Raw genomic sequence first — 15120 nt, 5'->3', positions numbered from 1 at the left:
GTATGGGTTGGTGCGGCCTGGGCCGGGTCCAATCCGTAGGTGATTTTGACAGCTTAGATGCCCCTAAGTCACAATTTCTCAAGCTACAGGTTAGTCCTACTAGTTTGTAGGCAAACTAACAAACAAACAAAAATATTCTCTATTTTCCTCTCACATTCTCATTTTTGTCTTATTCAACTTTAAAATTGCATTACTTTACATAGCTTGTTTAACCTTCATTGATTGTTGAATTGGCTTGCAAGTGTTGAGTATTACCCATCCATTGGTTCGAATCCATTTCAGATCAGTGTTTCATCTAGGTTTGCTAGCAAAAGTGATCCGGATTGAGGAACCTTAAGAAGGAGTTGGCTTTGCTTTTCAAAGTCAAACTCAGTGTTTTCCATTAATACATTGAGTCCCCTCCTCTTGGTGCACGAACTTCTTGGCTGTCTTAGGATGGGATTTCCTCAGTACCCCTGTTGTTCAAGTGATGTAATTCTCTTTATTCCATGATGTATTTATTTGACCTGCAAAGTAACTTATGCAGCATTTCAAAAGAAATGTCAAATTTGCAAGCCTGAGTTAGGGCCAAGTCAAACTTGGAATGGAGTTGACTTGCCTTCATTTCCTCAAAGAATGGACTCGACTAGGACTGAGAAGAATCCAGCAACACTGCTTTTGGTAACTAAATCCTTGTATGATATTTGTGATTTTATTAATTAAATGAATCATTTACTACATGCTTAATAAAAATGAATCATTTATTACATGCTTAATAAAAATGAATCATTTACTACATGCTTTTAATTTTAGGAACTTTTTAATTCCACCTCCCATGACAGTTGATTGAAGCAAAGTGTGGCATCCCAATCCAAAATAAAAATGTAAAAGCAAGCAAAAACCCCAGCATATCTAATGTTCTATTGATTGAAGCAAAGTGTTGCATCCCAATCCAACAGAATATAGTAAAAGCAAGTAAAAACACCAGCATACCTAATGTTCACGATTAGAATCATCACTCGAATGTATGGGTCAATTCTGAAAGGCAAATCATGAATAGGCCCAGAAGTAACATAGAGGGCATCAACAATTAAGTCTGCCACCAAAAATACCAATAATACGACCTGAAAAAGTTCCAATTTAGTTAACAATACATGATAAGTATATAGCCCAAAAGGACTCTAGTACATATTCTAGTTAAAAAAAGTTGTACACAATGTTTAAGGAAAAGTGAAGGTAAACATTACTTGTATGATATAGCATTTATTCTTCTTTTTTGGTAAATGCAACATATGTCACATTACTAAACAGAAATATTGTGCAATATCTTGGAAGAAAACTACTGAGTACTATGATGCATGCAGAATTGCATGTAATATCATCATATTGATCATAAGTGTGATTATTTATTTGCTCAATCACAAACTCATGCACAAGAATGTAATATTCTATATAGAAAATTTACAGAGTAGTAACAACATGCACAATGGAAAAACACAAATGGAAAAACACAAAAATTTGTTGCACATTTACATCTTAATGCCAAAATACCAGAAAATTACCAGGAAAAACAATTTTCATTTATATTATATGAAAAGAGAGTACAATAGGTGGGAAAGTGGAACCTGGGCTTGCTACAGCAAGCTAGGCCATTCCCAGGTCTCAAACTTGCTGCCCAACCACTAAGAACTTGACCCCCAATTTAGCTTCTGCGCTGCCCTGGCAAATCTGGGTGCTGCTGCTGGGAAGAATTTGTTCTACAGGCCTCAATACTGCTCCAAAGGGGATGAAACTTTAGCTGGTGCCTTTTCTCATGCTGCTCCACCAAACTCAGAAAGGATTTGACCACCCAACTAGCCACCAGAAAACCCGCTAAGAAGTGCTAGTTGCCTAGGGACACCAATTGTGCGCACTGTTGCATAATAGCTGTATATGGCCCTTAATCCAAAGGAAAATTCCAGCAAAAACTCCCTCTGATTTACCCTGGAAATTCCAGCCCTTTTCCAGCTCAAATCCACTAGCCCCAAACTCCCACGAATTTGCCCAAATTGCCCCTGCACAGGCCCTAGGTAGCAAGTGGTGTCTCTGTTGATTACCCACAAACTATGCCCTGCTATCACTCCAATCTACCTTCAAAATGTGAGGAGCATCTTCCTTCAAAAGCCCGGCAAGAGATCTGACTTATGACAGCTGCTCCAAGAAGTGCGAGTTCTGCTACTGCGCCCAGTCTGCTCCAGAATTTCATTAGAAACACTAGCAATGTCTCCCGGAACAGCCCTCCAAAGTTGCAAGAAAATCCTCCTAGGGGTGGCACTCATGGTCCACCAAAGGTAGGTTGAGATTTCCACTTGGAGATCTTATGTGTTGAACAGCACTCTGTTGACCCAGCTAAACAGCGTGAGCAAACAATGGTTTAGATGTCAAATGAGCAAAACTCCCAAAATGAGTGCTCTTCCTCCTATTTATAATTTCAGCCCCTTTTTCCTTCCTTGTGGGCTTTGTTACCACTCAAACCAGCAGGGGGCCTAAATGGGTTCCTAAGAGGGAAACTGCTAGGTTAAGGGCAACGGTGGAGGCTTAGCCCACTGTCACCATAGCTAAGTCTCCCTGCTCTTTATGGACTTTCACCAATGGGAGAAGTCCCTGTAGTGTAGGGATTCACTTGTAAAGTATATGTCAATGGATAGGTGAGAAGTGACCCTGAAAACCATTTCCCAAGGATGGACTAAAGAATGGAACTTGCTTGCTCTTTAAGCAAGGGACTTGGTCCACTAAGGGTAAGGGGTGAGGATTGGAGGGTTGAGGGCAATGTTGCACGAAGCGGGGACGCGGAAGCATCATTTTCCAAAAATCTAGGAAGCGAAGCGTCTGCGGAAGCGTCTGCTATATATATATATATATATATATATATATATATATATATATATTATATTTTTTTGCATTTATACTCAAAACAAACATCCCAAACAGGCGGAAGCGTCCAAAACAGGCGGAAGCGTCCCAAACAGGCGGAAGCGCGCTTCCGAATTTTGGAAGCGCCCTTCCGAGGACGCTTCCTGGACGCATCCACACAGGACGCGCTTCGGGCCTTGGAATCAGGGGGGGACGCTTCCTGCAACATTGGTTGAGGGAGAAAGGATAGGCTTATAAACAAGGTTCTCAATCCCTATAATCCTTGGGAAACTTGGATTCCCAAATGGTCTTTGACAAATAATCTTTATTGAGAAGCAAGACCACACGGGGCCAAGTGGACCCAGCCCAAGTTCGGGGATGGACTGCAGTAACCAATGATGTTCCTATCTTGGATGAGGTGAGGGGAAAGGACCAGACAAGAATATTTACTTCAAAAGGTTGAGTTGATCTTACTGAGGTCTAACCTTGGGGATGCCTAAGCAAAATTCAATCCTAGAGCTAGGGCTTAGGATTCCCAGAGATTCCACTGTTAGAATTGCCTCAAATTTGGAGGAGAGGGAGGGGACCCACCAGCGCAGTAGCCTATAGGAGATCAAACTTTTTCCTTGGGTCAATTCCCGAGAATTGATGCCCTAGGTGACCTAATGGGGCTAGACTTGGTGAAAAGGGAAAAAAGAGGGTTAAAATGATCACCCTTTTTGAGGGATCAATGTCTATTTCACTTGGGGATATGGAGTCGAGGATAATGATGAGTAAGAACTTGGTTCTTGATCAAGGAGGCCGGGAAAGTCAACTTCACCCAATGTTGAGAAAGAAAAGAAAAGTGACCTTAAAGCATTTATTCTTCAAAGAAAATGATGCAAGCTGCTGAAATTTCTAAGTCTATCCGTTAGAAATTTAATCTGTATTCTTCTGGTTTATTTCTTCTACTTGTTAAATTCAAACAAATTATTTAAAACATATAAATAATGAAATAGACACAATACAGTCTCAACATCTACAGATCATCAGCTGAAAGAAAACAAACACACAAGTGACACCATTATTTTTGGACAAATGTCCCTGGAAAACCGGTGTAGCTATTATGACGGTTTATTATTATGTAGTACTTCCTTGAGTGCAACTGGGTGCCAAACTGGCTCACCCGACAGAGAAAAATAACTGGCAGCAATACCTCTCTATTCGGAAATAGGTATTCAGAAAACCTGTCCCATGAAACCCTCTCCAGCGACTCTAAAGCACTACGCTGGCCCTTCTGGCCTCTGCGTCAGCCCTCTGAGGCACTACGTAGCCTCTAGGACCCTTTGCGTCACTCCAGCTGCTCTTTGTGTGGATGACGCAGTCCCTCTAGCCTCTGTGTTGTCTCCGTTGGGCTCTACGTGGCTTGCTTTGGCTGTTGCTTCTCGCTCTCTGCCTCTGCACTGGTCTCTTGGCACTGTCTCTGCCTCTCTGTCCAGTACTCACTGCCCCTCACTGCTGATCACTTATTTGACTTTGCTTAGCAACCTTGCTCTAGCAAATCGAATGACTGATCACTCTGGTGTGTTCTCCAACTAACCCTCAAGCCTCTTCTTATACTTTTTCCTGTTGGTCCTTCAACAATCGAGATTAAATCTCTAATCAACGACTAAAAGATTAGATTTGGCTTGATCCATAACTTTTGGAACCTTCTAACCCAGTTTTATATTAATACCCATTAACATTTTATTTTTCCTAAATTTAGACTTAGGAACTCCATTAAAAATATTAATTATTTTAATATCTCCCAAACCGGTTAAAATCTGCCCAAACCATTTCTGGGTCTTGGAGATCTCATGTGCTTTAGCCTTTCCACCAATTTTCATGGCTAGAGCATATCCGATGCTACCCCAAATCAACACTCCCTCTTAGCAAGGATTGTGCTCTAATAATACTCCTCACTAAGCATTACTCTTATTATATGGCACCGGTACCTGTGCTAATGCTAGGCCTCCCTGCCCAACATCCTCTGCACTGTTGCATCTTGTACTATTGCCCATGGCTCTGCCACTGCCACTGCTACATCCGTACAGCAGCTCCCTCTGCATCCGTGTTGTTGCTGGTCCTTTCTCCCAACACTGCATCTGCACTGCAACCCCCTCTCATCATGTTGCATCATGCTACTGCTAACCACTACTGCACTGCAACTCAGTTACTGAGAAGTAAGTAACTGATCCACCCAACTTCTGACATCCCTGTCAGGCTAGAAACGCTCCCGATGCTGAAGCTCCCTCTGCCGCTAACAAGTGCTCCCTCTACTAACCTCTGCGTTGCTACAACAACTCCTTGCATCTCGCACGCTGCAAACCTCTCTGTGCCATCCTGCACTGTTGCAACACTCTCCGTGCCTCTCGCACTGTTGCAGCCTGCTAGCCTCGCGCTACCCGGGGACTCCTGCACTGTAGCACTCTTTGTCGCTTCATCCGCATCCGTCTCTACCTACATCTGCCAATCCTGCTACTCTCTCTTCGAGGCTCCCATAGCAAGGTATAATCCAAGAGTTTGGGTACCTCAAGGATTCTTCCCCTCATCGCCTGTAATCCTCCTGACTACAGCTCGATGTCTCCCCACCTCTTCTCTAGAGGTACATGAGCACTCATGGCACAATCGTCATCCTCCTCGACCTCCTTCTCCGCCTTCGCTGTCACTGCCTTATAGTCAGATGCCTCTCCCTTGTTCTTCTTCCTCGGACACTAATTCACATAATGACCCAGTTCCCCACAGTGGAAACACTTGACCTTGGAGAGGTCCTTCTTCTTCCTCTTCTCCTGCTTTCCCGCAGATGTCAGAGCTGCATCCTCTTCCTCTTCCCTCTTGATCTGGACTCCTTTGCTACTACTTCTCGTCTTGCTCTGCCTTCTGATTTCCTCTTGGCGAAGAGCCACCCACAATTCTTCCCAATCTGGAAGATCTACCCTGCTTGTTGATTTGGGGTAGCATCGGATGTGCTCTAACCATGAAAATTGGTGGAGAGGCTAAAGCGCATGAGATCTCCAAGAACCAGAAATGGTTTGGACAGATTGTACCCAGTTTGGGAGATATTAAAATAATTAATATTTTTAATGGAGTTCCTAAGTCTAAACTTAAGAAAAATAAAATATTAAAGGGTATTAATATAAAATTGGATTAGAAGGTTCCAAAAGTCATGGATCAAGCCAAATCTAATCTTAGTTGTTGATTAGAGATTTAATCTCGGTCGTTGAAGGACCAACAAGAAAAGTATAAGAGGAGGCTTGAGGGTCCATTGGAGAATACACCAGAGTGATCAGTCATTCATTTTGCTAGAGCGGGGTTGCTAAGCAAAGTTGAATCAGTGATCAGCAATGAGGGACAGTGAGTACGAGGCAAAGAGGCAGAGACAGTACTGATAGACTAGCACAGAAGCAGAGAGAGCGACAGCAGCAGCTAGTCCAAGCTACGCAAAGCCCAACAGAGACAACACAGAGGCCAGAGGGACTGCATCATTCACGCAGAGGCTGTTGGAGTGACGCAGAGGGTCCCAAAGGCTGCGCAGTGCCTTAGAGGGCTGACGTAGGTCAGCAAGAGGCTGATGCAGAGGCCAGAAGGGCCAGTGCTGAGCTTCAGTTGTGCCGGAGAGGGTTTCGTGGGACAGGTTTTCTAAATACCTGTTTCCGAATATAGAGGTATTGTTGTCGTGTATTTTTCTCTATCGGGTGAGCCGGTTAGGCACCCTATTGTACTCGGAAAGACTGCATAATAATATAACCCTCAGAATAGATGCACCAGTTTTCCCGCATTGGGTTTTTCCATGGACATTTGTCCAAAAATAACGATGTCACTTGTGTATTTGTTTTCTTTCAACTACTAATCTGTAGATGTTGAGACTGTATTGTGTTTATTTCGTTATTTATATATTTTAAATAACTTGTTCGAATTTAACAAGTAGAAGAAATAAACCAAAAGAATACAAATTAAATTTCTAACGGATAGACTTAGAAATTTCAACATGGTATCAAAGCATGGTTGCAAATCACAGGGGAGCTGAAGGCATCAGCTGAGCAGAGCATTTTCAGTAGAATCAACTCTCCCGAGTGACAGTAGCTAATCCTTGCAGAAGCAACAGAGGAAGGGTTGACGCAGAGGGACTGCGTCATCAGCCTAGGCCAGAGAGAGGCTCACGCAGAGGCCAGGAGGGCTAATGCAATTGGCTGAGGGAGTTGTTTTTTCTGGTGCCGGAATTGCGCAGAGCCAAGAGGCTCAATCCTTCAGTTGATGGGGCAAAGGAAGCTATGGGAAGTTTGTGGGAGCGAAGATGGTGGGGTACTGTGGTTAGAACAGTACCTAATAGGGCAAGACCAAGGTAGAGGAAGTTGTTGCTGAGGCGTATTTCTAGCCAAAGAATCCGGATCAATGTTGCAGTTGCACAGACGATTGGAGAGGGGCAACTTAACAGTTGGCAGAAGGATTTCCAAGAGGGAAATCGGGACTCAGAGGGAATCCAGAAGAGAACTTCCAGACAGGAAGTTGAGAGACTCGGAGGAGTCGAACCGAGAACTTCCATAAGGGAAGTAGAGAGACTCGGAGGAGTCAACAGAGAAAGAGCAGCGAGATGGCCGTGAATGGGCTGAGAGATCAGGAGAGGCTGGACGAAGCATCCAGCTTTGTGGTCTGGAAGGCCAGGATCTTGTCCATTCTAGACAGACATCGTATCAAGGGCTTCGCCTTGAGAGTGATGGCTATCCCAGTTGACCCGGTAACTAATGAAAGGTACGAGAAGGTAATGGCTAAGGCAAAGTGTATCATCCTTGATGGGGTCAAGGATCATGTGGTCCCACACATTGTCGAGAAGGAAACGGCAAAGGAGATGTGGTACACTTTGAAGACATTGTACCAGCGCACTTTCGTTCGAAAGGACTACAGGGGGGAGGATCCTTGAGGTGCCCAAACTCTTGGATCACATACGGCTACAGAAGCCCTTAATGACAGTAGCAGAATGACGGGAATCAGTTGGTGTGAGGGATGATGGAGCAACAATGGCAGAGCTAGAGTGCCAAAGTCTGAAGCAGCGCAGTGGAGTGTTGCAGCAGTGCGGAAGGCACAAAGCAGATACAACAGTAGCACAGTAGCATTAGAGGATCAGCACAGATTAGCAGCAGAGGTAGCTTCAGTGTCAAGGGACATCTAGATTGACCAGCATGTCAACTTTTGGGTGGATCTTTGTGAAAAATTCTGAATCTACACATTAGAAACCCCTACTGCAATTACTAGTTTAACATCTCCTACTTGCTCTTTGCATTAAAAAGTTATTTAATTACATAAATATCGATGTAAAACACTATTGCAGCCTACACATACATACAGATCATGAACTAAAATACACTGAGACAATCACACAAGGGACATCGTTATTTTTGGGCAATCGTCCCCAGAAAAACCCAATTTGGGAAAACCGGTGCAGCACAGAGGGTTTGTATTATTAAGCAGATTCTTGAATACAACTAGGGTGCCAGATATGGCTCACCCAATAGAGAAAAATCTTGGCAGAAGTACCTCTATCCGGAGACAGATATTCCGGCAAATTCAACAACTGGATGATCAAACCCCATAGATGACCCAGTTGTTCCCAGTGCTGGGCAGCGATGGCTGCTCCAAGCTCTGCGTTGGAACTGTGTCACCTCCTCTAGGAGCTATGTCACCCCCACAGTGAGCCTCCCTTGCTCAGAAAGTCGATTTGTTGAATTGCTCCCTCTCTACCCCACAAAATCTCCCCAGCGCTACCTCTAAGGGCCTGCGTCAGCCCCTACGGCTTCTGCATCACCTGTTAGCCCCTATGGCCTCTGCGTCACCCTCTCTAGGACTGCGTTGTCTCTCCCGGTGCTACTCTGCCTCTCTGCGATGTATTCTTCGGCCTTGAACTGAAGTTCCCTTGCTGAACTGCCCCTCACTGCAACTTAGATCACTAACTCAATTTTCTAAGCAAACCTCACCCCAGAAAAATCGAACTCTTTGATGAATTCAGTGTCTCCAACTGAACCTCAAGCCTCCTTTCATACTTTTCCTGTTGATGAATCAATGACCGAGATTAAGTCCCTAATCAACGGCTAAGATTAAAACAGGCTTGATCCTCGTCACTTAGAACCTTCTCACCCATATTCTCTTTAATACACATTAATATTTTTATTTTCCTAAGTTTAGACTTAGGAACTCATTAAAAATATTAATTATTTTTAATACTCCTCATCCGGTGGAATTTCTCCAAATGATTTCTGGGTTCTCGAGATCGCATGTGTTCTAGCCCCTCCACCAAATTTCGGAGCTAGAGCACATTCGATGCTACCCAAAATCAACACTCCCTCTTAGCAAGGAATGTGCTCTAATAACACTTCTCAACAAAAGTATTACACTGATCCACTGCATCAGTCCTCCGTGTTGTTGATGCTTGGCCTGTTGCCCTTCATCCACTGCACTATTGCTTCTTGTACTACTGCCCATGACTCTGCCTCTGCCATTGCCACATCTGTACTACAGCTCCCTCTCAAAATGTTGCATCATGCTACCCATAGCACTGCCACTGCTAACTGCTGCACTGCAACTCAGTTACAAAGTAAGTAACTGAAACTTCACCCAAAAACGGACACCCTGGTCAGTATGGATGCCTTGTGATCCTGAAGCTACCTCTACTGCTAATATGTGCTGACTCTCTATTGTTACTGCGCTGCTGCAAACTGCTTTGTGCCTCTCGCACTGCTACAACATCCACTGCGTTGCCTCAAACTTTGGCACTCTAGCTCAACCACTGTTGCTCCATCACACCTCGCTCCAACCAACACCTTTCATTTTGCTACTGTCGTTAAGGGATCCCGTAGCTGTATGTGATCCAAGAATTTGGGCACCTCAAGGATCTTGCCCTGGCATGTAGTCCTCTCGACTATAACTCCATGTCACCCCACCTCTTCTCTAGAGGCACATGAGCACTCATGGCACAATTGTCATCCTCGCCTTCCTAGTCCACTTTCGCTGCAGCGGCCTTCTATTTAGAAGCTTCCCCCTTGCCCTTCTTCTAGGGACACTGAGTGGCATAATGTCCCAGGTCCCCACAGTTGAAGCATCTAACCTTGCAGATGTCCTTCTTCTTTCTCTTCTGTTGCCCCTGCTGTCCCGCTAATGCGAGAGTTGCATCCTCCTCCTTCTCCTTCTTGACCCGGGTTCCCTTGTCGCTACTCCCTGCCTTGGCCAATCTCCTGAGGTCTTCTTGTCGAAGAGCTTCCCACATCTCCTCCCAACTGGGGAGAGTCGCTCTACCCAAAATACTTTGGACAAATGTTTCCCAGTCCTCGGTGACTGCATTTAGGGCAATCCTGAACATGAACTCAGGATTTTATGTAGACCCCACAGAAGTCAACTGGTCGCAAATCCCTTGCAACCTGAGAAGGAAGGGATCTATCTCCTCTCCTTTTTGCATCTAGTAATGTCTCAGCCATCATTGGGGCGAACCATTGATGAGGAGCAGGCAGATGTACAGACATCCACCAGGGAGGTAGTAATTGCAAACATGGTTCATCAGGAGGCGTTGGGACTTGACAGTACAGTTTTGCAGGTGATGAGTAGACCAGAGGAGTATGGAGCTTCCGGACAGATGAGAGAGGATCTTCTAGAGATGGTGGTGGACCCATCTTTGGGCCTACCCACTGATGAGGTGCCGATAGGTGTAGTGGCAGCCAACAGAGCTACAGTGTTTCCACACATAGCCCTCTCCAAGAGTACATAGACAGGGCGTGCAACACAGTTTGGCCACTCGTACCCATTATAGGGAGAGAGGTAAGGTTCTCTCAATGGATATTGTCGATGGACCATGTAGAGCAGCATGAGTTGAGCGTGGACCAACATCAACATAGTAGACTTGTTCCTTACACTGGAGTCCATACCTTAGATTGGCAGGAGATCATGAGTTGGTATCCTTTTGAGGGAGTATCAACCTTAGTCCGGGGCACAGTACAACAGGGACGCTTAGATGAGGAGGTCACTACATGTTTCAATGGGTAGTGGGATGTGGACCGACAATTCATCAGTATTTCAGTAGCACTAACCCAACATCAACAAAGTAAACTTGACCTCGGCCTATGCCAGAGGAGGGACTGGGGAGAGTTGATGCGTCTATATTCGCTTTATGGAGCAGCAGCTATAGCCGGAGAAAGAGCACAGTCTGAACCATGGGACTTGGGCGATGATTGGCCATGGTAGCATTGGGATCCAGGAGGATTGGTTCATGACAGGCACATTCAAAGATCAGTTTGGGACCCGGGCATTGAGGGGTCCATTCATGATGGGTTGACACAAACGCAGAGCATCACCCAGTGGTTTGTATGGGATCCGGGCATTGGGTCTCAGTTATGTTGGGGCACTAGAATGGTCCACATGATGGATTGCTTGAGGGCAAGCAAACTTGGGGCGGGAGTATTTGTAATGTTCCTTTTTCTGGCGTTGCTTATGACATGGTTAGAATGGACTTTCAGATTTGGGGGCAAATAGGTCACAGGCGCAGGTTGGTGTCATCAGCGGGTCCAGGGGCTTCTGGAGGGGTTTTGAGGAGTTTCTATGAGGTCCGATGGCATTCGCTTGGTACATTCCATCATCCGCATAGTTTTCCTTTCATTTCGGCACATTCCGACAACTTTCAGAAAACAGAGTTATTATTGGGCCCGACTCAATTAATTACACTTAAGGTGGCATTCCAAGAGAAATACTTGATAGAACACCTTAGTGTAATAGCTCATTGGAACCAGAACAAGAAGATCTACATGATGGGATGGTTAGATATGAGTTTCAGTGACCTGAGGAGACATGGTGGCCAATTTACCCTTTTCCCGCATTAAAAAGAATATTTTAATTAAAATAAAAGAGGGAAAAGTGCTCCATGATTAAAATAATAATAAATAAGGAGGTTCTAGAAGGGCCCATCAAATCTATAAAAGAGGAGGAGGAGGCCTTTGGAGGACATCTTGGATTATTGCTATTTTCTATTGATGAGGTTTGGAGAACCTAGTTCCCAACTTCTAAGCCGTAGGACGGAAACCCCGGGTGTGCTAGTGGGTGTTGGATGAAAACCCAATACTCTTGAGGAGATTTCACTCAGAAATCTCACAGTGCTTCAGTCGAGTTTGGAGAGAGCAATTTTGTCATAGCCGGTTTGCAGCAGTCTTCTCACCGAGCCATCTACATCATTTCCAGAACCATTCATCAGTTGGGTCAAAGATATTTTTCTGGGTTTTGCTCTGCTTGCTTAGCAAGCCCAGGTTCCACTATTCCTTCATGTTGATGTACTATTTTCAGTGGATTAATAAAATGGCTCAGTGATTTTATTGACATCCATTTGTGTATTATTTACTGGTTGTGTGTCTATTTATGTTTATTTTGCTGTTCAAGTTTATTTCTGGTATCTATTGTTCAAATCCTCATTTAGGACATTACAAATCCCTCCCAGATTATTATAATATTCAATGGTGGTTTCCAGTACATGCTTCAAATGACTCACTGAAGAGCCTTCTCATGCTTGCTGCTTTATACATTCAGCCTCAATGGAGCAACAAACTTCAATCTTTGATTTGTTCACGAAATAAAGGTGGTCCCAAGAAATACAACACTGGGATGTGCTTTTTGATTCATCAACAGCCCAGCTAATATTAACGATCCATGGAATCTTAAATCAGATCGTAAATAAATAAGAAACTATTCAATATGAGAGGCTTAACCATACATTGTCCCAGTGATATTGTAGCAAGGTGTATATTTGATCAGGTGTTTATCAAGAACACCAGGATCTCCACAAGTTATCTATATCTGGTTCAGCAGCTTCTCCATTTCATCAGACCTGTCTTTCATGTTGACTTTAAAAGTCAACTCCCTCTTGAGAGGATCATCTCCTGTATCTTAGATTATGGCTCCCTCTAAATATCGGGGAAAATGATCTGGCTTAAAGCATAGTCATCGAGTTTGTCTGCAATTCTGCTACTTTTCCTATATATTGGACCATGTTCCAAAGTCATATATTCTGCCAGGGATTCTATAGCTCCCTCTGAAGTCTTACCTCAGTTGATCATTAATATGTTGTATTGATAGAGATATTAATATGTTGTATTGATAGAACCTCAATATTATAGGTACTCCTGACTGCATGGAGATTCCAGGAGACTTGCTCTAAGTTTTGCCTTGGAATGATCTGCTCCAAATCTGATTAAGTCAAGGTGACTAGCCCTTATTAGTACTGTTTCAAACATCTCCTGTCATATTCTAGATGGACCAAAGAGGACCCAACCAATGCATATCATAGATTGAATCAAGTTATGTTAAGTTACAGATTCCTTCAAAGATTCAGTGTTGTAGCAGAAGATTGTGGCAAGTAAACAATGTTAATAAAAAGTTGACTTCTGTCCTCAAGGGGTTGGTACTGTCATTGGAAAAGACCCTTACAACTATGCTTATTACCAGACTGAATCAAGTCGTCCTTCCACTAGACTTGCAACAATGGAGCAACTCTGAAAATGATGGGACTACTGCTAGATAAAGCCCAGACTTGATGAAGATCTTCTTACTGTTGTACAAAAATATTGTAACCCTTCAAAACCTTTACTTGCTGAAAGTTTGCTTCAATAAAAACCCTCATTGTAGAAGATTTGTTTGATTTTGTCAAAATGCCAATAGTATTGCCTGAGGATATCAGCTGAAGTGCTGACTGCCAGACCAATCTTGCTGACTGCCCATATATCTGCTACACCTCTTGTTCGACCAAACCCGCCATTGTTTATCTGAGATACAATGTACAATGAGATACACCAACAGACCTTCTTGGGTAAACACAAGTCAGTTCACAATTACATTTGTGAACCGAAACAAATACAAGAGAGTTGGTATCTTTATATCACACCTACCATCAACGCTGTCAACACTATTATCATGGTTCTTGTCATGCATAAGACGCCTTACAGCCATGAGATTTCAACATGTATCTCAAAAATGCTATAGGATAGTGTGGATATCATTGACGTTGCAATATATATATTCATGAAGCCATATGATCATGTCCAAAATACCATAGTAGGTACAGCAAGCATATGCAGTGCCATGCCTATTACTATTTTGCAATTCATTAACACTATGCCAATACATATTCTGCAATACATAAACAATGTCATGCCAATACAACTATCTACATAGTTGAATGTTGTTGTGCCAACGTGAAGCTGTCATATTGCTATACCAATCTTGCGATACCATCCATACTTACGTTGCATATCATACAAACGGAGTCTAACAAGCATACTGTGTATTGAGGACATACCAGAGACTGTCATACAAATGTCTGAACCGTGTTATACAGAAAATTGCCTCCAATTCGGATCAATCTTCAAGATATACAGTCAGCTACAATGAATCACCTTTGAAGAACTTTTCAATGACAGTAGCAAGTTGTAGATATTGTCTATAATGATACGTCTTCACAGTAGCCTTAATGCAAGACTTGGATCTACTGCAAAAATTTGAGGCTAGAACAATAGCCTATCAGATTTCGCTGCTTTGAAGGAAGAACAAAACAATTTCGCTTGTCTCGAAGATAATAAGATAAGGGCCGAACCTCAGAGATATCAGCAACCCAAGATTCAAAAGAAGTTAGTCAAGACCCACCTGCCCAACGGATCTCCAAACAAAATACAACAAAACTCTGAACACTGATCCTTCTCAAACCCTCACAATTGACCTTTGCCACATTTTACTGACTTCACCTTTTGTAGCCTTTCATACTGTTCTGTGAGACAGACAATGCCCTAATACAAGGCCGACTAATGTTATAGAGATGAGCTTAAGGATTAGATTCACTGTCACAGATGCTAGGAACTTCATGTCACATACATAGCTTCAGATGTGTCTTCACATAAACCTGCAACAAGGAAGGAATTCTGGGCAAGACACCATCTCCCAAAACAAATTCAATTCAAGGATGTTGATCCTAAAGCAAGCGAAGTAAAGAACCAAAACTTCCTGGCTGCAGTCATGCACATAAAGCCTTAGATACAGTTCATTTGACCAGCAATTTGACAGGGAGCTTTGTCCTAGAGCTGCTTGATTGATGAAGCCTTGATCTCATTTTCTTGCTGGGATCTGCAACCTAGAATTTTGCAATAGGAGTTTGCAAGCGAGCCTTCTTGGTTCAATGCTTCAAGATGACTGATCTTTGGAGAGGAAGGAGGTCATAAA

General features: G+C 43.4%; 1 protein-coding gene across 3 annotated transcripts in view; it reads right to left on the bottom strand.

Annotated features, from left to right (window-relative positions):
• The window catches only part of LOC149181004 (two pore calcium channel protein 1-like), a 534602-nt gene that overhangs the window by 471259 nt on the left and 48223 nt on the right, over positions 1 to 15120 (bottom strand). For all 3 annotated transcript variants that reach the window (XM_089416403.1, XM_089416401.1, XM_089416402.1), the window contains exon 5: positions 973 to 1103. In XM_089416403.1, the coding sequence (XP_089272529.1) occupies positions 973 to 1103 (131 nt within the window). The remainder of the gene's footprint in view (positions 1 to 972; positions 1104 to 15120) is intronic.

The sequence above is a fragment of the Pinus tabuliformis genome, chromosome 3_2, assembly GCF_031772625.1.
Source record: "Pinus tabuliformis cultivar Carrire ecotype Pingquan chromosome 3_2, CPIR1, whole genome shotgun sequence".
Taxonomy (NCBI): Eukaryota; Viridiplantae; Streptophyta; class Pinopsida; order Pinales; family Pinaceae; genus Pinus; species Pinus tabuliformis.
This window is presented reverse-complemented; position numbering and strand designations above follow the sequence as displayed.